Source organism: Hyperolius riggenbachi, chromosome 4 (genome assembly GCF_040937935.1).
Source record: "Hyperolius riggenbachi isolate aHypRig1 chromosome 4, aHypRig1.pri, whole genome shotgun sequence".
NCBI classification, from domain to species: domain Eukaryota; kingdom Metazoa; phylum Chordata; class Amphibia; order Anura; family Hyperoliidae; genus Hyperolius; species Hyperolius riggenbachi.
This window is the reverse complement of record NC_090649.1, coordinates 5,473,656-5,498,985: the sequence shown is the minus strand read 5'-3', so window position 1 is coordinate 5,498,985 and position 25,330 is coordinate 5,473,656. Positions and strand designations below refer to the sequence as shown.

Sequence of the window (25,330 nt, the reverse complement as noted above, 5' to 3'; positions counted from 1 at the left end):
CCTGTGTCTCCTGCAGGAGTAATTTTTATACCTGAGTATGCCGGTATATTGCCAGGAGCTGTGCTATGGGCACTGTTGTCACAGAACCTTGATCCCCAATAAATCCGGCCACCTTCCTGTGTCTCCTGCAGGAGTAATTGCCATACCTGAGTGTGCCGGTATATTGCCAGGAGCTGTGCTATGGACACTAATGTCACAGAGCCCTGGTCCCCAATAAATCCGGCCTCCTTCCTGTGTCTCCTGCAGGAGTAATTTCCATACCTGAGTGTGCCGGTATATTGCCAGGAGCTGTGCTATGGACACTGTTGTCACAGAAACCTGGTCCCCGATAAATCCGGCCACCTTCCTGTGTCTCCTGCAGGAAGAATTGCCATACCTGAGTGTGCCGGTATATTGCCAGGAGCTGTGCTATGGACACTGATGTCACAGAACCCTGGTCCCCAATAAATCCAGCCACCTTTCTGTGTCTCCTGCAGGAGTAATTTCCATACCTGAGTGTGCCGGTATATTGCCAGGAGCTGTGCTATGGACACTGATGTCACAGAGCCCTTGTCCCCAATAAATCCGACCACCTTCCTGTGTCTCCTGCAGGAGTAATTTCCATACCTGAGTATGCCGGTATAGTGCCAGGAGCTGTGCTATGGACACTGTTGTCACAGAGCCCTGGTCCCCAATAAATCCGGCCACCTTCCTGTGTCTCCTGCAGGAGAAATTACCATACCTGAGTGTGCCGGTATAGTGCCAGGAGCTGTGCTATGGACACTGATGTCACAGAACCCTGGTCGCCAATAAATCCGGCCACCTTCCTGTGTCTCCTGCAGGAGTAATTTCCATACCTGAGTGTGCCGGGATATTGCCAGGAGCTGTGCTATGGACACTGTTGTCACAGAACCCTGGTCCGCAATAAATCTGGCCACCTTCCTGTGTCTCCTGCAGGTGTAATTTCCATACCTGAGTGTGCCGGTATATTGCCAGGAGTTGTGCTATGGACACTGTTGTCACAGAGCCCTGGTCCCCAATAAATCCAGCCACCTTCCTGTGTCTCCTGCAGGAGTAATTACCATACTTGAGTGTGCCGGTATAGTGCCAGGAGCTGTGCTATGGACACTGTTGTCACAGAACCCTGGTCCGCAATAAATCTGGCCACCTTCCTGTGTCTCCTGCAGGTGTAATTTCCATACCTGAGTGTGCCAGTATAGTGCCAGGAGCTGTGCTATGGACACTGTTGTCACAGAACCCTGGTCCGCAATAAATCCAGCCACCTTCCAGTCTCCTGCAGGAGTAATTTCCATACCTGAGTGTTCCGGTATATTGCCAGGAGCTGTGCTATGGACACTGTTGTCACAGAGCCCTGGTCCCCAATAAATCCGGCCACCTTCCTGTGTCTCCTGCAGGAGTAATTTCCATAACTGATTGTGCCGGTATAGTTCCAGGAGCTGTGCTATGGACACTGTTGTCACAGACCCTGGTCCCCAATAAATCCGGCCATCTTCCTGTGTCTCATGCAGGAGTAATTTCCATACCTGAGTGTGCCGGTATATTGCCAGGAGCTGTGCTATGGACACTGTTGTCACAGAGCCCTGGTTCCCAATAAATCCGGCCACCTTCCTGTGTCTCCTGCAGGAGTAATTTCCATACCTGAGTGTGCCGGTATAGTGCCAGGAGCTGTGCTATGGACACTGTTGTCACAGAACCCTGGTCCCCAATAAATCCAGCCCCCTTCCTGTGTCTCCTGCAGGAGTAATTTCCATACCTGAGTGTACCGGTATATTGCCAGGAGCTGTGCTATGGACACTGATGTCACAGAGCCCTTGTCCCCAATAAATCCAGCCACCTTCCGGTGTCTCCTGCAAGAGTAATTTCCATACCTGAGTGTGCCGGTATAGTGCCAGGAGCTGTGCTATGGACACTGTTGTCACAGAACCCTGGTCCCCAATAAATCCGGCCACATTCCTGTGTCTCCTGCAGGAGTAATTTCCATACCTGAGTGTGGCGGTATATTGCCAGGAGCTGTGCTATGTACACTTGTCACAGAGCCCTGGTCCCCAATAAATCCGACCACCTTCCTGTGTCTCCTGCAGGAGTAATTTCCATACCTGAGTGTACCGGTATATTGCCAGGAGTTGTGCTATGGACACTGATGTCACAGAACCCTGGTCCCCAATAAATCCGGCCCCCCTCCTGTGTCTCCTGCAGGAGTAATTTTGATACCTGAGTATGCCGGTATATTGCCAGGAGCTGTGCTATGGACACTGTTGTCACAGAACCTTGATCCCCAATAAATCCGGCCACCTTCCTGTGTCTCCTGCAGGAGTAATTGCCATACCTGAGTGTGCCAGTATATTGCCAGGAGCTGTGCTATGGACACTGATGTCACAGAACCCTGATCCCCAATAAATCCGGCCTCCTTCCTGTGTCTCCTGCAGGAGTAATTTCCATACCTGAGTGTGCCGGTATATTGCCAGGAGCTGTGCTATGGACACTGTTGTCACAGAAACCTGGTCCCCGATAAATCCGGCCACCTTCCTGTGTCTCCTGCAGGAAGAATTGCCATACCTGAGTGTGCCGGTATATTGCCAGGAGCTGTGCTATAGACACTGTTGTCACAGAGCCCTGGTCCCCAATAAATCCGGCCACCTTCCTGTGTCTCCTGCAGGAGTAATTACCATACCTGAGTGTGCCGGTATATTGCCAGGAGCTGTGCTATGGACACTGTTGTCACAGAGCCCTGGTCCCCAATAAATCCGGCCACCTTCCTGTGTCTCCTGCAGGAGTAATTTCCATACCTGAGTGTACCGGTATATTGCCAGGAGCTGTGCTATGGACACTGATGTCACAGAACCCTGGTCCCCAATAAATCCAGCCACCTTTCTGTGTCTCCTGCAGGAGTAATTTCCATACCTGAGTGTGCCGGTATATTGCCAGGAGCTGTGCTATGGACACTGATGTCACAGAGCCCTTGTCCCCAATAAATCCGACCACCTTCCTGTGTCTCCTGCAGGAGTAATTTCCATACCTGAGTATGCCGGTATAGTGCCAGGAGCTGTGCTATGGACACTGTTGTCACAGAGCCCAGGTCCCCAATAAATCCAGCCACCTTCCTGTGTCTCCTGCAGGAGTAATTTCCATACCTGAGTGTGCCGGTATATTGCCAGGAGCTGTGCTATGGACACTGTTGTCACAGAACCCTGGTCCGCAATAAATCTGGCCACCTTCCCGTGTCTCCTGCAGGTGTAATTTCCATACCTGAGTGTGCCGGTATATTGCCAGGAGCTGTGCTATGGACACTAATGTCACAGAGCCCTGGTCCCCAATAAATCTGGCCACCTTCCTGTGTCTCCTGCAGGAGAAATTACCATACCTGAGTGTGCCGGTATATTGCCAGGAGCTGTGCTATGGACACTGTTGTCACAGAGCCCTGGTCCCAAATAAATCCGGCCACCTTCCTGTGTCTCCTGCAGGAGTAATTTCCATACCTGAGTGTGCCGGTATATTGCCAGGAGCTGTGCTATGGACACTGTTGTCACAGAACCCTGGTCCCCAATAAATCCGGCCACCTTCCTGTGTCTCCAGCAGGAGTAATTTCCATACCTGAGTGTGCCGGTATATTGCCAGGAGCTGTGCTATGGACACTGTCGTCACAGAACCCTGGTCCCCAATAAATCTGGCCACCTTCCTGTGTCTCCTGCAGGAGTAATTTCCATACCTGAGTGTGCCGGTATAGTGCCAGGAGCTGTGCTATGGGCACTGTTGTCTCAGAACCCTGGTCCCCAATAAATCCAGCCACCTTCCTGTGTCTCCTGCAGGAGTAAATTCCATATCTGAGTGTGCCGGTATAGTGCCAGGAGCTGTGCTATGGACACTGATGTCACAGAACCCTGGTCCCCAATAAATCCGGCCACCTTCCTGTGTCTCCTGCAGGAGTAATTTCCATACCTGAGTGTGCCGGAATAGTGCCAGGAGCTGTGCTATGGGCACTGTTGTCTCAGAACCCTGGTCCCCAATAAATCCGGCCACCTTCCTGTGTCTCCTGCAGGAGTAATTTCCATACCTGAGTGTGCCGGTATATTGCCAGGAGCTGTGCTATGGACACTGTTGTCTCAGAACCCTGGTCCCCAATAAATCCAGCCACCTTCCTGTGTCTCCTGCAGGAGTAATTTCCATACCTGAGTGTGCCGGTATATTGCCAGGAGCTGTGCTATGGGCACTGTTGTCTCAGAACCCTGGTCCCCAATAAATCCAGCCACCTTCCTGTGTCTCCTGCAGGAGTAAATTCCATATCTGAGTGTGACGGTATATTGCCAGGAGCTGTGCTATGGACACTGTTGTCACAGAGCCCTGGTCCCCAATAAATCCAGCCACCTTCCTGTGTCTCCTGCAGGAGTAATTTCCATACCTGAGTGTGCCGGGATATTGCCAGGAGCTGTGCTATGGACACTGTTGTCACAGAACCCTGGTCCGCAATAAATCCGGCCACCTTCCTGTGTCTCCTGCAGGAGTAATATCCATATCTGAGTGTGCCGGTATATTGCCAGGAGCTGTGCTATGGACACTGTTGTCACAGAGCCCTGGTCCCCAATAAATCCGGCCACCTTCCTGTGTATCCTGCAGGAGTAATTTCCATACCTGAGTGTGCCGGTATATTTCCAGGAGCTGTGCTATGGACACTGTTGTCACAGAGCCCTGGTCCCCAATAAATCCGGCCACCTTCCTGTGTCTCCTGCAGGAAGAATTGCCATTCCTGAGTGTGCCGGTATATTGCCAGGACCTGTGTTATGGACACTGATGTCACAAAACCCTGGTCCCCAATAAATCCGGCCACTTTCCTGTGTCTCCTGCAGGAGTAATTTCCATACCTGAGTGTGCCGGTATATTGCCAGGAGCTGTGCTATGGAAACTGATGTCACAGAACCCTGGTCCCCAATAAATCCGGGCACCTTCCTGTGTCTCCTGCAGGAGTAATTTCCATACCTGCATGTGCCCGTAAATTGCCAGGAGTTGTGCTATGGACACTGATGTCACAGAGCCCTTGTCCCCAATAAATCCGGCCACCTTCCTGTGTCTCCTGCAGGAGTAATTACCATTCTTGAGTGTGCGGGTATAGTGCCAGGAGCTGTGCTATGGACACTGTTGTCACAGAGCCCTGGTCCCCAATAAATCCGGCCACCTTCCTGTGTCTCCTGCAGGAGTAAATTCCATATCTGAGTGTGCCGGTATATTGCCAGGAGCTGTGCTATGGACACTGTTGTCACAGAACCCTGATCCCCAATAAACCGGACACCTTCCTGTGTCCCCTGCAGGAGTAATTTCCATACCTGAGTGTGCCGGTATATTGCCAGGAGCTGTGCTATGGACACTGTTGTCACAGAACCCTGGTCGCCAATAAATCCGGCCACCTTCCTGTGTCTCCTGCAGGAGTAATTACCATACCTGAGTGTGCCAGTATAGTGCCAGGAGCTGTGCTATGGACACTGATGTCACAGAACCCTGGTCCCCAATAAATCCGGCCACCTTCCTGTGTCTCCTGCAGGAGTAATTTCCATACCTGAGTGTGCCGGTATATTGCCAGGAGCTGTGCTATGGACACTGTTGTCACAGAACCCTGATCCCCAATAAACCGGACACCTTCCTGTGTCTCCTGCAGGAGTAATTACCATACCTGAGTGTGCCGGTATATAGCCAGGAGCTGTGCTATGGACACTGTTGTCACAGAGCCCTGGTCCCAAAAAAATCTGGCCACCTTCCTGTGTCTCCTGCAGGAGTAATGTCCATACCTGAGTTTGCCGGTATAGTTCCAGGAGCTGTGCTATGGACACTGTTGTCACAGAGCCCTGGTCCCCAATAAATCCAGCCACCTTCCTGTGTCTCCTGCAGGAGTAATTTCCATACCTGATTGTGCCGGTATAGTTCCAGGAGCTGTGCTATGGACACTGTTGTCACAGAACCCTGGTCCCCAATAAATCCGGCCACCTTCCTGTGTCTCCTGCAGGAGTAATTTCCACACCTGGGTGTGCCGGTATATTGCCGGGAGCTGTGCTATGGACACTGTTGTCACAGAGCCCTGGTCCCCAATAAATCCGGCCACCTTGTTGTGTCTCCTGCAGGAGTAAATTCCATATCTGAGTGTGCCAGTATAGTGCCAGGAGCTGTGCTATGGACACTGTTGTCACAGAACCCTGGTCCGCAATAAATCCAGCCACCTTCCTGTGTCTCCTGCAGGAGTAATTTCCATACCTGAGTGTGCCGGTATATTGCCATGAGCTGTGCTATGGACACTGTTGTCACAGAGCCCTGGTCCCCAATAAATCCAGCCACCTTCCTGTGTCTCCTGCAGGAGTAATTTCCATACCTGATTGTGCCGGTATAGTTCCAGGAGCTGTGCTATGGACACTGTTGTCACAGAACCCTGGTCCTCAATAAATCCGGCCACCTTCCCGTGTCTCCTGCAGGAGTAATTTCCATACCTGAGTGTGCCGGTATATTGCCAGGAGCTGTGCTATGGACACTGTTGTCACAGAACCCTGGTCCTCAATAAATCCGGCCACCTTCCCGTGTCTCCTGCAGGAGTAATTTCCATACCTGAGTGTGCCGGTATAGTGCCAGGAGCTGTGCTATGGACACTGTTGGCACAGAACCGTGGTCCCCAATAAATCCGGCCACCTTCCTGTGTCTCCTGCAGGAGTAATTACCATACCTGAGTGTGCCGGTATATTGCCATGAGCTGTGCTATGGACACTGTTGTCACAGAACCCTGGTCCGCAAAAAATCCAGCCACCTTCCTGTGTCTCCTGCCGGAGTAATTTCCATACCTGAGTGTACCGGTATATTGCCAGGAGCTGTGCTATGGACACTGTTGCAATAGAGTCCTGGTCCCCAATAAATCCAGCCACCTTTCTGTGTCTCCTGCAGGAGTAATTTCCATACCTGAGTGTGCCCGTATAATGCCAGGAGCTGTGCTATGGACACTGATGTCACAGAGCCCTTGTCCCCAATAAATCCAACCACCTTCCTGTGTCTCCTGCAGGAGTAATTTCCATACCTGAGTATGCCGGTATAGTGCCAGGAGCTGTGCTATGGACACTGTTGTCACAGAGCCCAGGTCCCCAATAAATCCGGCCTCCTTCCTGTGTCTCCTGCAGGAGAAATTACCATACCTGAGTGTGCCGGTATATTGCCAGGAGCTGTGCTATGGACACTGTTGTCACAGAACCCTGGTCCGCAATAAATCCAGCCACCTTCCTGTGTCTCCTGCAGGAGAAATTACCATACCTGAGTGTGCCAGTATAGTGCCAGGAGCTGTGCTATTTACACTGATGTCACAGAACCCTGGTCCCCAATAAATCCGGCCACCTTTCTGTGTCTCCTGCAGGAGTAATTTCCATACCTGAGTGTGCCGGTATATTGCCAGGAGCTGTGCTATGGACACTGTTGTCACAGAACCCTGGTCCCCAATAAATCCAGCCACCTTCCCGTGTCTCCTGCAGGAGTAATTTCCATACCTGAGTGTGCCCGTATATTGCCAGGAGCTGTGCTATGGACACTGATGTCACAGAGCCCTTGTCCCCAATAAATCCGACCACCTTCCTGTGTCTCCTGCAGGAGTAATTTCCATACCTGAGTGTGCCGGTATAGTGCCAGGAGCTGTGCTATGGACACTGATGTCACAGAACCCTGGTCGCCAATAAATCCGGCCACCTTCCTGTGTCTCCTGCAGGAGTAATTTCCATACCTGAGTGTGCCGGTATATTGCCAGGAGCTGTGCTATGGACACTGTTGTCTCAGAACCCTGGTCCCCAATAAATCCAGCCACCTTCCTGTGTCTCCTGCAGGAGTAATTTCCATACCTGAGTGTGCCGGTATATTGCCAGGAGCTGTGCTATGGGCACTGTTGTCTCAGAACCCTGGTCCCCAATAAATCCAGCCACCTTCCTGTGTCTCCTGCAGGAGTAAATTCCATATCTGAGTGTGACGGTATATTGCCAGGAGCTGTGCTATGGACACTGTTGTCACAGAGCCCTGGTCCCCAATAAATCCAGCCACCTTCCTGTGTCTCCTGCAGGAGTAATTTCCATACCTGAGTGTGCCGGGATATTGCCAGGAGCTGTGCTATGGACACTGTTGTCACAGAACCCTGGTCCGCAATAAATCCGGCCACCTTCCTGTGTCTCCTGCAGGAGTAATATCCATATCTGAGTGTGCCGGTATATTGCCAGGAGCTGTGCTATGGACACTGTTGTCACAGAGCCCTGGTCCCCAATAAATCCGGCCACCTTCCTGTGTATCCTGCAGGAGTAATTTCCATACCTGAGTGTGCCGGTATATTTCCAGGAGCTGTGCTATGGACACTGTTGTCACAGAGCCCTGGTCCCCAATAAATCCGGCCACCTTCCTGTGTCTCCTGCAGGAAGAATTGCCATTCCTGAGTGTGCCGGTATATTGCCAGGACCTGTGTTATGGACACTGATGTCACAAAACCCTGGTCCCCAATAAATCCGGCCACTTTCCTGTGTCTCCTGCAGGAGTAATTTCCATACCTGAGTGTGCCGGTATATTGCCAGGAGCTGTGCTATGGAAACTGATGTCACAGAACCCTGGTCCCCAATAAATCCGGGCACCTTCCTGTGTCTCCTGCAGGAGTAATTTCCATACCTGCATGTGCCCGTAAATTGCCAGGAGTTGTGCTATGGACACTGATGTCACAGAGCCCTTGTCCCCAATAAATCCGGCCACCTTCCTGTGTCTCCTGCAGGAGTAATTACCATACTTGAGTGTGCGGGTATAGTGCCAGGAGCTGTGCTATGGACACTGTTGTCACAGAGCCCTGGTCCCCAATAAATCCGGCCACCTTCCTGTGTCTCCTGCAGGAGTAAATTCCATATCTGAGTGTGCCGGTATATTGCCAGGAGCTGTGCTATGGACACTGTTGTCACAGAACCCTGATCCCCAATAAACCGGACACCTTCCTGTGTCCCCTGCAGGAGTAATTTCCATACCTGAGTGTGCCGGTATATTGCCAGGAGCTGTGCTATGGACACTGTTGTCACAGAACCCTGGTCGCCAATAAATCCGGCCACCTTCCTGTGTCTCCTGCAGGAGTAATTACCATACCTGAGTGTGCCAGTATAGTGCCAGGAGCTGTGCTATGGACACTGTTGTCACAGAACCCTGATCCCCAATAAACCGGACACCTTCCTGTGTCTCCTGCAGGAGTAATTACCATACCTGAGTGTGCCGGTATATTGCCAGGAGCTGTGCTATGGACACTGTTGTCTCAGAACCCTGGTCCCCAATAAATCCGGCCCCCTTCCTGTGTCTCCTGCAGGAGTAATTTCCATACCTGAGTGTGCCGGTATATTGCCAGGAGCTGTGCTATGGACACTGTTGTCACAGAGCCCTGGTCCCAAAAAAATCTGGCCACCTTCCTGTGTCTCCTGCAGGAGTAATGTCCATACCTGAGTGTGCCGGTATAGTTCCAGGAGCTGTGCTATGGACACTGTTGTCACAGAGCCCTGGTCCCCAATAAATCCAGCCACCTTCCTGTGTCTCCTGCAGGAGTAATTTCCATACCTGATTGTGCCGGTATAGTTCCTGGAGCTGTGCTATGGACACTGTTGTCACAGAACCCTGGTCCCCAATAAATCCGGCCACCTTCCTGTGTCTCCTGCAGGAGTAATTTCCACACCTGGGTGTGCCGGTATATTGCCGGGAGCTGTGCTATGGACACTGTTGTCACAGAGCCCTGGTCCCCAATAAATCCGGCCACCTTGTTGTGTCTCCTGCAGGAGTAAATTCCATATCTGAGTGTGCCAGTATAGTGCCAGGAGCTGTGCCATGGACACTGTTGTCACAGAACCCTGGTCCGCAATAAATCCAGCCACCTTCCTGTGTCTCCTGCAGGAGTAATTTCCATACCTGAGTGTGCCGGTATATTGCCATGAGCTGTGCTATGGACACTGTTGTCACAGAGCCCTGGTCCCCAATAAATCCAGCCACCTTCCTGTGTCTCCTGCAGGAGTAATTTCCATACCTGATTGTGCCGGTATAGTTCCAGGAGCTGTGCTATGGACACTGTTGTCACAGAACCCTGGTCCTCAATAAATCCGGCCACCTTCCCGTGTCTCCTGCAGGAGTAATTTCCATACCTGAGTGTGCCGGTATATTGCCAGGAGCTGTGCTATGGACACTGTTGTCACAGAACCCTGGTCCTCAATAAATCCGGCCACCTTCCCGTGTCTCCTGCAGGAGTAATTTCCATACCTGAGTGTGCCGGTATAGTGCCAGGAGCTGTGCTATGGACACTGTTGGCACAGAACCGTGGTCCCCAATAAATCCGGCCACCTTCCTGTGTCTCCTGCAGGAGTAATTACCATACCTGAGTGTGCCGGTATATTGCCATGAGCTGTGCTATGGACACTGTTGTCACAGAACCCTGGTCCGCAAAAAATCCAGCCACCTTCCTGTGTCTCCTGCCGGAGTAATTTCCATACCTGAGTGTACCGGTATATTGCCAGGAGCTGTGCTATGGACACTGTTGCAATAGAGTCCTGGTCCCCAATAAATCCAGCCACCTTTCTGTGTCTCCTGCAGGAGTAATTTCCATACCTGAGTGTGCCCGTATAATGCCAGGAGCTGTGCTATGGACACTGATGTCACAGAGCCCTTGTCCCCAATAAATCCAACCACCTTCCTGTGTCTCCTGCAGGAGTAATTTCCATACCTGAGTATGCCGGTATAGTGCCAGGAGCTGTGCTATGGACACTGTTGTCACAGAGCCCAGGTCCCCAATAAATCCGGCCACCTTCCTGTGTCTCCTGCAGGAGAAATTACCATACCTGAGTGTGCCGGTATATTGCCAGGAGCTGTGCTATGGACACTGTTGTCACAGAACCCTGGTCCGCAATAAATCCAGCCACCTTCCTGTGTCTCCTGCAGGAGAAATTACCATACCTGAGTGTGCCAGTATAGTGCCAGGAGCTGTGCTATTTACACTGATGTCACAGAACCCTGCTCCCCAATAAATCCGGCCTCCTTCCTGTGTCTCCTGCAGGAGTAATTTCCATACCTGAGTGTGCCGGTATATTGCCAGGAGCTGTGCTCTGGACACTGTTGTCACAGAAACCTGGTCCCCGATAAATCCAGCCACCTTCCTGTGTCTCCTGCAGGAAGAATTGCCATACCTGAGTGTGCCGGTATATTGCCAGGACCTGTGTTATGGACACTGATGTCACAGAATCCTGGTCCCCAATAAATCCGGCCACCTTTCTGTGTCTCCTGCAGGAGTAATTTCCATACCTGAGTGTGCCGGTATATTGCCAGGAGCTGTGCTATGGACACTGTTGTCACAGAACCCTGGTCCCCAATAAATCCAGCCACCTTCCCGTGTCTCCTGCAGGAGTAATTTCCATACCTGAGTGTGCCCGTATATTGCCAGGAGCTGTGCTATGGACACTGATGTCACAGAGCCCTTGTCCCCAATAAATCCGACCACCTTCCTGTGTCTCCTGCAGGAGTAATTTCCATACCTGAGTGTGCCGGTATAGTGCCAGGAGCTGTGCTATGGACACTGATGTCACAGAACCCTGGTCGCCAATAAATCCGGCCACCTTCCTGTGTCTCCTGCAGGAGTAATTACCATACTTGAGTGTGCCGGTATAGTGCCAGGAGCTGTGCTATGGACACTGTTGTCACAGAACCCTGGTCCGCAATAAATCTGGCCACCTTCCTGTGTCTCCTGCAGGAGTAATTTCCATACCTGAGTGTGCCGGTATATTGCCAGGAGCTGTGCTATGGACATTGTTGCAATAGAGCCCTGGTCCCCAATAAATCCAGCCACCTTCCTGTGTCTCCTGCAGGAGTAATTTCCATACCTGAGTGTGCCGGTATAGTGCCAGGAGCTGTGCTATGGACACTGTTGTCACAGAGCCCTGGTCCCCAATAAATCCGTCCCCCTTCCTGTGTCTCCTGCAGGAGTAATTACCATACCTGAGTGTGCCGGTATAGTGCCAGGAGCTGTGCTATGGACACTGATGTCACAGAACCCTGGTCCCCAATAAATCCAGCCACCTTCCTGTGTCTCCTGCAGGAGTAATTACCATACTTGAGTGTGCGGGTATAGTGCCAGGAGCTGTGCTATGGACACTGTTGTCACAGAACCCTGGTCCGCAATAAATCCGGCCACCTTCCTGTGTCTCCTGCAGGAGTAATTTCCATACCTGTGTGTGTCGGTATAGTGCCAGGAGCTGTGCTATGGACACTGTTGTCACAGAACCCTGATCCCCAATAAACCGGACACCTTCCTGTGTCTCCTGCAGGAGTAATTACCATACCTGAGTGTGCCGGTATATAGCCAGGAGCTGTGCTATGGACACTGTTGTCACAGAGCCCTGGTCCCAAAAAAATCTGGCCACCTTCCTGTGTCTCCTGCAGGAGTAATGTCCATACCTGAGTGTGCCGGTATAGTTCCAGGAGCTGTGCTATGGACACTGTTGTCACAGAACCCTGGTCCGCAATAAATCCAGCCACCTTCCAGTCTCCTGCAGGAGTAATTTCCATACCTGAGTGTGCCGGTATATTGCCAGGAGCTGTGCTATAGACACTGTTGTCACAGAGCCCTGGTCCCCAATAAATCCAGCCACCTTCCTGTGTCCCCTGCAGGAGTAATTTCCATACCTGAGTGTGCCGGTATAGTTCCAGGAGCTGTGCTATGGACACTGCTGTCACAGAACCCTGGTCCCCAATAAATCCGGCCACCTTCCTGTGTCTCCTGCAGGAGTAATTTCCATACCTGAGTGTGCCGGTATATTGCCAGGAGCTGTGCTATGGACATTAATGTCACAGAGCCCTGGTCCCCAATAAATCCGGCCACCTTCCTGTGTCTCCTGCAGGAGTAATTTCCATACCTGAGTGTGCCGGTATATTGCCAGGAGCTGTGCTATGGACACTGTTGTCACAGAACCCTGGTCCCCAATAAATCCAACCACCTTCCTGTGTCTCCTGCAGGAGTAATTTCCATACCTGAGTGTGCCGGTATAGTGCCAGGACCTGTGCTATGGACACTGTTGTCACAGAGCCCAGGTCCCCAATAAATCCGGCCACCTTCCTGTGTCTCCTGCAGGAGTAATTTCCATACCTGAGTATGCTGGTATATTGCCAGGAGCTGTGCTATGGACACTGTTGTCACAGAACCCTGGTCCCCAATAAATCCGGCCACCTTCCTGTGTCTCCTGCAGGAGTAATTTCCATACCTGAGTGTGCCGGTATATTGCCAGGAGCTGTGCTATGGACACTGTTGTCACAGAACCCTGGTCCGCAATAAATCCAGCCACCTTCCAGTCTCCTGCAGGAGTAATTTCCATACCTGAGTGTGCCCGTATATTGCCAGGAGCTGTGCTATGGACACTGATGTCACAGAGCCCTTGTCCCCAATAAATCCGACCACCTTCCTGTGTCTCCTGCAGGAGTAATTTCCATACCTGAGTATGCCGGTATAGTGCCAGGAGCTGTGCTATGGACACTGTTGTCACAGAGCCCAGGTCCCCAATAAATCCGGCCACCTTCCTGTGTCTCCTGCAGGAGTAATTTCCATACCTGAGTGTGCCCGTATATTGCCAGGAGCTGTGCTATGGACACTGATGTCACAGAGCCCTTGTCCCCAATAAATCCAGCCACCTTCCTGTGTCTCCTGCAGGAGTAATTTCCATACCTGAGTGTGCCCGTATATTGCCAGGAGCTGTGCTATGGACACTGATGTCACAGAGCCCTTGTCCCCAATAAATCCAGCCACCTTCCTGTGTCTCCTGCAGGAGTAATTTCCATACCTGAGTGTGCCCGTATATTGCCAGGAGCTGTGCTATGGACACTGTTGTCACAGAGCCCTGGTCCCCAATAAATCCAGCCACCTTCCTGTGTCTCCTGCAGGAGTAATTTCCATACCTGAGTGTGCCCGTATATTGCCAGGAGCTGTGCTATGGACACTGATGTCACAGAGCCCTTGTCCCCAATAAATCCGACCACCTTCCTGTGTCTCCTGCAGGAGTAATTTCCATACCTGAGTATGCCGGTATAGTGCCAGGAGCTGTGCTATGGACACTGTTGTCACAGAGCCCAGGTCCCCAATAAATCCGGCCACCTTCCTGTGTCCCCTGCATGAGTCATTTCCATACCTGAGTGTGCCGGTATAGTGCCAGGAGCTGTGCTATGGACACTGATGTCACAGAACCCTGGTCGCCAATAAATCCGGCCACCTTCCTGTGTCTCCTGCAGGAGTAATTACCATACTTGAGTGTGCGGGTATAGTGCCAGGAGCTGTGCTATGGACACTGTTGTCACAGAACCCTGGTCCGCAATAAATCCGGCCACCTTCCTGTGTCTCCTGCAGGAGTAATTTCCATACCTGAGTGTGTCGGTATATTGCCAGGAGCTGTGCTATGGACACTGTTGTCACAGAGCCCTGGTCCCCAATAAATCCAGCCACCTTCCTGTGTCTCCTGCAGGAGTAATTGCCATACCTGAGTGTGCCGGTATATTGCCAAGAGCTGTGCTATGGACACTGATGTCACAGAACCCTGGTCCCCAATAAATCCGGCCACCTTCCTGTGTCTCCTGCAGGTGTAATTTCCATACCTGAGTGTGCCAGTATAGTGCCAGGAGCTGTGCTATGGACACTGTTGTCACAGAACCCTGGTCCACAATAAATTCAGCCACCTTCCTGTGTCTCCTGCAGGAGTAATTTCCATACCTGATTGTGCCGGTATAGTTCCAGGAGCTGTGCTATGGACACTGTTGTCACAGAGCCCTGGTCCCCAATAAATCCGGCCACCTTCCTGTGTCTCATGCAGGAGTAATTTCCATACCTGAGTGTGCCGGTATATTGCCAGGAGCTGTGCTATGGACACTGATGTCACAGAACCCTGGTCCGCAAAAAATCCGGCCAACTTCCTGTGTCTCCTGCAGGAGTAATTTCCATACCTGATTGTGCCGGTATAGTTCCAGGAGCTGTGCTATGGACACTGTTGTCACAGAACCCTGGTCCGCAATAAATCCAGCCACCTTCCTGTGTCTCCTGCAGGAGTAATTTCCATACCTGATTGTGCCGGTATAGTTCCAGGAGCTGTGCTATGGACACTGTTGTCACAGAGCCCTGGTCCCCAATAAATCCGGCCACCTTCCTGTGTCTCCTGCCGGAGTAATTTCCATACCTGAGTGTGCCGGTATATTGCCAGGAGCTGTGCTATGGATACTGTTGTCACAGAGCCCTGGTCCCCAATAAATCCGGCCCCCTTCCTGTATCTCCTGCAGGAGTAATTACCACACCTGTGTGTGCCGGTATATTGCCAGGAGCTGTGCTATGGACACTGTTGCAATAGAGTCCTGGTCCCCAATAAATCCAGCCACCTTTCTGTGTCTCCTGCAGGAGTAATTTCCATACCTGAGTGTGCCGGTATATTGCCAGGAGCTGTGCTATGGACACTGTTGTCACAGAACCCTGGTCCCCAATAAATCCAACCACCTTCCTGTGTCTCCTGCAGGAGTAATTTCCATACCTGAGTGTGCCGGTATAGTGCCAGGAGCTGTGCTATGGACACTGTTGTCACAGAGCCCAGGTCCCCAATAAATCCGGCCACCTTCCTGTGTCTCCTGCAGGAGTAATTTCCATACCTGAGTATGCTGGTATATTGCCAGGAGCTGTGCTATGGACACTGTTGTTACAGAACCCTGGTCCCCAATAAATCCGGCCACCTTCCTGTGTCTCCTGCAGGAGTAATTTCCATACCTGAGTGTGCCGGTATATTGCCAGGAGCTGTGCTATGGACACTGTTGTCACAGAACCCTGGTCCGCAATAAATCCAGCCACCTTCCAGTCTCCTGCAGGAGTAATTTCCATACCTGAGTGTGCCGGTATATTGCCAGTAGCTGTGCTATGGACACTGTTGTCACAGAGCCCTGGTCCCCAATAAATCCGGCCACCTTCCTGTGTCTCCTGCAGGAGAAATTACCATACCTGAGTGTGCCAGTATAGTGCCAGGAGCTGTGCTATTTACACTGATGTCACAGAACCCTGGTCCCCAATAAATCCGGCCTCCTTCTTGTGTCTCCTGCAGGAGTAATTTCCATACCTGAGTGTGCCGGTATATTGCCAGGAGCTGTGCTATGGACACTGTTGTCACAGAAACCTGGTCCCCGATAAATCCAGCCACCTTCCTGTGTCTCCTGCAGGAGTAATTACCATACCTGAGTGTGCCGGTATATTGCCAGGAGCTGTGCTATGGACACTGTTGTCACAGAAACCTGGTCCCCGATAAATCCAGCCACCTTCCTGTGTCTCCTGCAGGAGTAATTTCCATACCTGAGTGTGCCGGTATATTGCCAGGACCTGTGTTATGGACACTGATGTCACAGAACCCTGGTCCCCAATAAATCCGGCCACCTTTCTGTGTCTCCTGCAGGAGTAATTTCCATACCTGAGTGTGCCGGTATATTGCCAGGAGCTGTGCTATGGACACTGTTGTCACAGAACCCTGGTCCCCAATAAATCCGGCCACCTTCCTGTGTCTCCTGCAGGAGTAATTTCCATACCTGAGTGTGCCTGTATAGTGCCAGGAGCTGTGCTATGGACACTGTTGTTACAGAGCCCTGGTCACCAATAAATCCGACCACCTTCCTGTGTCTCCTGCAGGAGTAATTTCCATACCTGAGTGTGCCGGTATATTGCCAGGAGCTGTGCTATGGACACTGTTGTCACAGAACCCCGGTCCCCAATAAATCCGGCCACCTTCCTGTGTCTCCTGCAGGAGTAATTTCCATACCTGAGTGTGCCGGTATAGTGCCAGGAGCTGTGCTATGGACACTGATGTCACAGAACCCTGGTCGCCAATAAATCCGGCCACCTTCCTGTGTCTCCTGCAGGAGTAATTACCATACTTGAGTGTGCCGGTATAGTGCCAGGAGCTGTGCTATGGACACTGTTGTCACAGAACCCTGGTCCGCAATAAATCTGGCCACCTTCCTGTGTCTCCTGCAGGAGTAATTTCCATACCTGAGTGTGCCGGTATATTGCCAGGAGCTGTGCTATGGACACTGTTGTCACAGAGCCCTGGTCCCCAATAAATCTGGCCACCTTCCTGTGTCTCCTGCAGGAGTAATTTCCATACCTGAGTGTGCCGGTATAGTTCCAGGAGCTGTGCTATGGACACTGTTGTCACAGAGCCCGGGTCCCCAATAAATCCAGCCACCTTCCCGTGTCTCCTGCAGGAGTAATATCCATATCTGAGTGTGCCGGAATATTGCCAGGAGCTGTGCTATGGACACTGTTGTCACAGAACCCTGGTCCCCAACTAATCCGGCCACCTTTCTGTGTCTCCTGCAGGAGTAATTACCATACCTGAGTGTGCCGGTATAGTGCCAGGAGCTGTGCTATGGACACTGTTGTCACAGAGCCCTGGTCCCCAATAAATCCGACCACCTTCCTGTGTCTCCTGCAGGAGTAATTTCCATACCTGAGTGTGCCGGTATATTGCCAGGAGCTGTGCTATGGACACTGTTGTCACAGAGCCCTGGTCCCCAATAAATCCAGCCACCTTCCTGTGTCTCCTGCAGGAGTAATTTCCACACCTGAGTGTGCCGGTATATTGCCAGGAGCTGTGCTATGGACACTGTTGTCACAGAGCCCTGGTCCCCAATAAATCCAGCCACCTTCCTGTGTCTCCTGCAGGAGTAATTTCCATACCTGAGTGTGCCGGTATAGTTCCAGGAGCTGTGCTATGGACACTGTTGTCACAGAGCCCTGGTCCCCAATAAATCCAGCCACCTTCCTGTGTCTCCTGCAGGAGTAATTTCCATACCTGAGTGTGCCGGTATAGTTCCAGGAGCTGTGCTATGGACACTGTTGTCACAGAGCCCTGGTCCCCAATAAATCCAGCCACATTCCTGTGTCTCCTGCAGGAGTAATTTCCACACCTGAGTGTGCCGGTATATTGCCAGGAGCTGTGCTATGGACACTGTTGTCACAGAACCTTGGTCCCCAACTAATCCGGCCACCTTTCTGTGTCTCCTGCAGGAGTAATTTCCATACCTGAGTGTGTTGGTATAGTGCCAGGAGCTGTGCTATGGACACTGTTGTCACATAACCCTGGTCCCCAATAAATCCGACCACCTTCCTGTATCTCCTGCAGGAGTAATTTCCATACCTGAGTGTGCCGGTATATTGCCAGGAGCTGTACTATGGACACTGTAGTCACAGAACCCTGGTCCCCAATAAATCCGGCCACCTACCTGTGTCTCCTGCAGGAGTAATTTCCATACCTGAGTGTGCCGGTATATTGCCAGGATCTGTGCTATGGACACTGTTGTCACAGAGCCCTGGTCCCCAATAAATCCAGCCACCTTCCTGTGTCTCCTGCTGTAGTAATTTCCATACCTGAGTGTACCAGTATAGTGCCAGGAGCTGTGCTATGGACACTGTTGTCACAGAACCCGGGTCCCCAATAAATCCTGCCACCTTCCTGTGTCTCCTGCAGGAGTAATTTCCATACCTGAGTGTGCCGGTATATTGCCAGGAGCTGTGCTATGGACACTGTAGTCACAGAACCCTGGTCCCCAATAAATCCAGCCACCTTCCTGTGTCTCCTGCTGGAGTAATTTCCATACCTGAGTGTGCCGGTGTAGTGCCAGGAGATGTGCTATTGACACTGTTGTCACAGAGCCCTGGTCCCCAATAAATCCGGCCCCCTTCCTGTGTCTTCTGCAGGAGTAATTTCCATACCTGAGTGTGCCGGTATATTGCCAGGAGCTGTGCTATAGACACTGTTGTCACAGAGCCCTGGTCCCCAATAAATCCGGCCACCTTCCTGTGTCTCCTGCAGAAGTAATTTCCATACCTGAGTATGCCGGTATATTGCCAGGAGCTGTGCTATGGACACTGTTGTCACAAAGCCCTGGTCCGCAATAAATCCGGCCACCTTCCTGTGTCTCCTGCAGGAGTAATTTCCATACCTGAGTGTACCGGTATATTGCCAGGAGCTGTGCTATGGACACTGATGTCACAGAACCCTGGTCCCCAATAAATCCAGCCCCCTTCCTGTGTCTCCTGCTGGAGTAATTTTGATACCTGAGTATGCCGGTATATTGCCAGGAGCTGTGCTATGGACACTGTTGTCACAGAACCCTGGTCCCCAATAAATCCGGCTAACTTCCTGTGTCTCCTGCAGGAGTAATTACCATACCTGAGTGTGCCGGTATATTGCCAGGAGCTGTGCTATGTACACTGTTGTCACAGAGCCCTGGTCCCCAATAAATCCTTCCACCTTCCTGTGTCTCCTGCAGGAGTAATTGCCATACCTGAGTGTGCCGGTATATTGCCAGGAGCTGTGCTATGGACATTGTTGCAATAGAGCCCTGGTCCCCAATAAATCCAGCCACCTTTCTGTGTCTCCTGCAGGAGTAATTTCCATACCTGAGTGTGCCCGTATATTGCCAGGAGCTGTGCTATGGACACTGTTGTCTCAGAACCTTGGTCCCCAATAAATCCAGCCACCTTCCTGTGTCTCCTGCAGGAGTAATTACCATACCTGAGTGTACCGGTATATTGCCAGGAGCTGTGCTATGGACACTGTTGTCATAGAGCCCTGGTCCCCAATAAATCCAGCCACCTTCCTGTGTCTCCTGCAGGAGTAATTTCCATACCTGAGTGTACCGGTATATTGCCAGGAGCTGTGCTATGGACACTGTTGCCACAGAACCCTGGTCCCCAATAAATCCGGCCACCTTTCTGTGTCTCCTGCAGGAGTAATTTCCATACCTGAGTGTGCTGGTATATTGCCAGGAGCTGTGCTATGGACACTGTTGCCACAGAACCCTGGTCCCCAATAAATCCGGCCACCTTTCTGTGTCTCCTGCAGGAGTAATTTCCATACCTGAGTGTGCTGGTATATTGCCAGGAGCTGTGCTATGGACACTGTTGCCACAGAACCCTGGTCCCCAATAAATCCGGCCACCTTTCTGTGTCTCCTGCAGGAGTAATTTCCATACCTGATTGTGCTGGTATATTGCCAGGAGCTCTGCTATGGACACTGTTGTCACAGAGCCCTGGTCCCCAATAAATCCGGCCACCTTCCTGTGTCTCCTGCAGGAGTAATTTCCATACCTGAGTGTGCTGGTATATTGCCAGGAGCTGTGCTATGGACACTGTTGTCTCAGAACCGTGGTCCCCAATAAATCCAGCCACCTTCCCGTGTCTCCTGCAGGAGTAATTTGGCACCGTCTGTCCCGGACCAGACAGAATCTGTAAAACACTTTTCACAGCCTTCCTATTGTCAGTGCAGGAATCGTACAGCTGATATCCCAGAGTCACATTCGGTAAAAGTTCTGGGTCCTTATTTATTTCATTAACAGCAAAGAGAAAGACCAGCAAATATTTGTAATACAGGGGAACCGGCCTGAGGAAATACAAATAGTACAGGAAATTAGATACAAGATAGTACATTTTCAGTATGTCTGTTTTAGAGTTGTCCCAAACTGTTAGCCCTCAAACTCATTAGCGCAAACATTGGTGGTTATGGCAAGTTCGGCCCGCCCCCTATACTACATTATAGGGATAAACTTTGACCCTCTACATCACAGTCAGCAGACACATGACAGCCATTCAGGCTGCACTCCCTCCTTGAGGCCCCCCGCCCCCCTATATAAGGCAGCTGCATTGGACATTATGTCACTCGGTGTTGCTGCAGTAATGAGAGAAGGGAGAGGAACCTGCTGCAGAGATAGGGAAAGCTTAGTTACACTCTTGTAGCTTGCTCCTAGATGATAAGAGCCCTTGTCAGAGCTAATGTTCTTGTGAAGTGTTTTTTTTTTTTTGTGTGTGTGCCACTGACACTTCATTATACAGCCCTGTGTGTCGCAGCTGGCCCTTGCTAATTGCTATACTGTGCCAGGCCCAGCACATTCAGTGCCTGCCTTTTCACTGCACCTGTGTGTGTGACAGCTGCACATTTGTAATACCAGTCCGACCGTGCATACCTGTTCATGTTCACTGCACCTGCGTGACAGCATGCAGTGTTATATACCAGTCAGTGCATAACTGTTCACTGTACCTGTGTGTGTGTGTGACAGCTGCACATTTGTAATACCAGTCCAACCGTGCATACCTGTTCATGTTCACTGCACCTGCGTGACAGCATGCAATGTTATATACCAGTCAGTGCATAACTGTTCACTGTACCTGTGTGTGTGTGACAGCTGCACATTGTATTGATACCAATCACTGCATACCTGTTCATGTTCACTGCTCCTGCGTGACAGCATGCAATGTTATATACCAGTCAGTGCAAAACTGTTCACTGTACCTGTGTGTGTGACAGCTGCACATTGTATTGATACCAATCACTGCATACCTGTTCATGTTCACTGCACCTGCGTGACAGCATGCAATGTTATATACCAGTCAGTGCAAAACTGTTCACTGTACCTGTGTGTGTGACAGCTGCACATTGTATTGATACCAATCACTGCATACCTGTTCACTGCACCTGTGTGACAGCACGCAGTGTTATATACCAGTCACTGCATAACTGTTCACTGCACCTGTGTGTGTGACAGCTGCTCATTGTATTGATACAAGGGCTGTATTTAGGGCTTGGGCTCCCCTAGGCATCCCAAACCTACGGCGCCCCCTAGGAGGACGTTGGCAGCGCGCGAAGCATGCCGCGGTGAAAAATGGGCGTGGCCACAGAATGCAGTGGGTGTATCCATAACATAGTGGGTGTGGCCAATTAAAATTTCCTCGTAAGAGTGCAGCCCAAAGTCAGTGGGGCCATGGTTTCTCCCCAGGTATGAGTAAAGTGACCCTAAAAAAGCAAGTAGGAAATGCCCCCCCCCCCAAAAAAAAAAAACCCACACATTAGCCAGTGTTCTCTCGCACAAAATAGTGGTAGGTATTAGAGTGTAAGCTCCCCTGAGAAAAGTCAGTAACATGACTGTTCTCTGCAAAGTGCTGCAGAAGATGTCAGTGCTATATAAATACATAATAATATGGTAGGACATTAGACTATGACTATGGTAGGATTAGAGTGTGAGCTCCTCTGAGGACAGTCAGTGACATGACTATGTACTCTGTAAAGTGCTGCAGGAGATGTCAGTGCTATATAAATACATAATAATAATATGGTAGGACATTAGAGTAGGACTATAGTAGGATTAGAGTGTGAGCTCCTCTGAGGACAGTCAGTGACATGACTATGTACTCTGTAATGTGCTGCAGAAGATGTCAGTGCTAAATAAATACATAATAATAATATGGTAGGACATTAGACTATGACTATGGTAGGATTAGAGTGTGAGCTCCTCTGAGGATAGTCAGTGACATGACTATGTACTCTGTAAAGTGCTGCAGAAGATGTCAGTGCTATATGAATACATAATATTAATATGGTAGGACATTAGACTATGACTATGGTAGGATTAGAGTGTGAGCTCCTCCGAGGACAGTCAGTGACATGACTATGTACTCTGTAATGTGCTGCAGAAGATGTCAGTGCTATATAAATACATAATAATAATAATATGGTAGGACATTAGACTATGACTATGGTAGGATTAGAGTGTGAGCTCCTCTGAGGACAGTCAGTGACATGACTATGTACTCTGTAATGTGCTGCAGAAGATGTCAGTGCTATATAAATACATAATAATATGGTAGGACATTAGACTATGACTATGGTAGGATTAGAGTGTGAGCTCCTCTGAGGACAGTCAGTGACATGACTATGTACTCTGTAATGTGCTGCAGGAGATGTCAGTGCTATATAAATACATAATAACATGGTAGGACATTAGACTATGACTATGGTAGGATTAGAGTGTGAGCTCCTCTGAGGACAGTCAGTGACATGACTATGTACTCTGTAATGTGCTGCAGAAGATGTCAGTGCTATATAAATACATAATAACATGGTAGGACATTAGACTATGGAAGAATTAGATTGTAAGCTCCTCAGAGGATAGTCAGTGACATGACTACGTACTCCGTGAAGTACTGCTGAAGATGTAAGTACAATATAGTACAGTGGTATGGCACCATGATTGCGTAGTCGTTAGCACTCTCACCTTGCAGCACTGGGTTCCTGGTTCGAATCCTAGCCAGGTCAACATCTGCAAGGAGTTTGTATGTTCTCCCTGTGTCTGTGTGGGTTTCCTTCAGACACTCTGGTTTCCTCCCACATCCCAACACCATACGATACGGATAAGTATAATGTTAATTGGCTTCCCCTAAAAATTGGCCCTAGACTACGATACTTACATACACACATGACTATGGTAGGGATTAGATTGTGAGCTCCTCTGTGGGACAGTTATGTGACAAAACAATACAAACTCTGTACAGCGCTGCGTAATATGTTGGTGCTATATAAATAATTAGTATAAGTACAGTAGCCAGGTCTATAGGTGTCCAAATGCAGACATACTATAGGTGTCCCCAGTATAGATATCCAGGTCTATAGGTATCCCCAGTTTAGGTAGTAGTCAGGGGCGTAACTAGAAATCACTGGGCCCCCTTGTGAGAATTTGGATGCCCCCCCCCCCCCATAGGTGCCAAATAATCATAATGGGGCATCGTTTCCCCATAAAATAATCGTAATGCAGCAATGTTTCACCATAAAATAATCGCAATGTGTGCAGCATTTCAGCAGAGAATAATCGCAATGAGTGCAACATTTCACTAGAAAATAATCACAATGTGGGCAACATTTCACCTGAAAATAATCGCAATGTGGGCAACATTTCAGCAGAGAATAATCGCAATGAGTGCAACATTTCACCAGAAAATAATCACAATGTGGGCAGCATTTCAGCAGTAAATCACACAGTGGGCAGTGTCAGGAACCGGCCCGCGGCACGCCTGCATATACGGTTCCCGACTGCGGGTTTGACCAGATTAAGCAGGGAACAGCCTTATTTAAGCTACAAACAAGGCTGGAACCCCTCAAACACTTCCCACTGCCACCACTAGCATTGCTAGACACGTCCCCTCAGCTGTCGAGGGTTAAACACGCAATCTGCGTTTTCGTTTTTGGGTCAGCTTTGCGCTTAGGCCGAATACGAGAACGCCACGCACACACACAGTACAGTTGTACAGTAACACAATCAGACAATGATTTGTAATGCAAGTTACACTGTCGTGCAGCAAAACCACTAACAGTCATTCCGAACGATACTGTTAGACTTCCCACTCGGCTGCCGAGCGCAGAAGTGCCCCATACACACAATGCAATTACAATTTCATATGGTAGTGTTGCTCAAACATACAATTAGGCACGGACTTATACACAGCTACACTGCAGTCTCCTCTAGGCTATGAGTGTTAGTTTAGTACCACAGAAGTCAAGCTTATTAAATAACGATTTAATATTCCATAAAAACATAGAACAATGCAGAAAATAATATATACAGAAGATGTACAAAAAACAAAGTAAAAAAGTTACAAGATAAAAGTTACACAAATAAGAGGTTACAAAGATACACACCAAGCAATTTGCTTACTAAAATACAGGAATCCAGATAGAAGAACCTTGGACTTTTGTGGATGGACACAATTCTGGTTAGACCAGGAGTCCACTAGCTTGGGCCAGGAGACCAGCCGCAGCTACCGTCAGGAGGGGACTGATTTGAGGTAGCTGTCCCCTGGTTTTTATAATGAAATATTCGCCTCGAGGCTGTAAGCCTGTGTGAACGGGGGGGGGGGGACTAGATTTAATTACATCCTCAGTCATAATTGGATTTCCAGAGATCTAACATCCACATACATGAAAAGATTTCCCTAGTCCAAGTTACAGGTGACAACCCCATTGTTGACAGTATTTCCTAGCTAATCAAAGATAAGGATATCGTTTGCACCTCCACCAATAATTTAATTTCCTCACAATGAAATAGTGTTTCTTCACCAAAAGTTGACATGTGTGTTAGACTCTTCCTGACTAGTCTTGCTTTGTGTATTGAGACAATGGGCCGTCCCCTGAGTTCAAAAAGCCAGGCAGATAATCCCATTAGCAGGGAACCACTTTCAGAGGAACTGCATACAGAAACTCAAAGTACTTCATATGGTCAAGACAATACCCACTTCCTTGCCCCAAGCAATCAAAGGCAACAGCTCCCTTCTAGCAGACCTACATGGAACACAGGCAGAAAAATGAAAGAATATGTTCCTGTTATTCTTATATCATAAGCACCCCAGTATATTCCTGACAGGCAGCATAACACCAGTGGGCTGGCTGAGTACCTGGATGGGTGAGTGGGTAGTGGGCTGACTGGGTAGCTGGGTGAGCAAGCAGTGGGCTGGCTG

General features: G+C 50.1%; 1 protein-coding gene across 1 annotated transcript in view; it reads right to left on the bottom strand.

Annotated features, from left to right (window-relative positions):
• LOC137571083 (vomeronasal type-2 receptor 26-like) overlaps positions 1 to 23,224 on the bottom strand; it is a 193,548-nt gene extending 170,324 nt beyond the window's left edge. The window contains exons 1-2 of the mRNA XM_068279765.1: positions 23,016 to 23,224; positions 20,141 to 20,432 (exon numbers count right to left, since the gene is read on the bottom strand). Coding sequence (XP_068135866.1) covers positions 20,141 to 20,432; positions 23,016 to 23,224 — 501 coding nt within the window. The remainder of the gene's footprint in view (positions 1 to 20,140; positions 20,433 to 23,015) is intronic.
• Between the last annotated feature and the right edge of the window lie 2,106 nt (positions 23,225 to 25,330).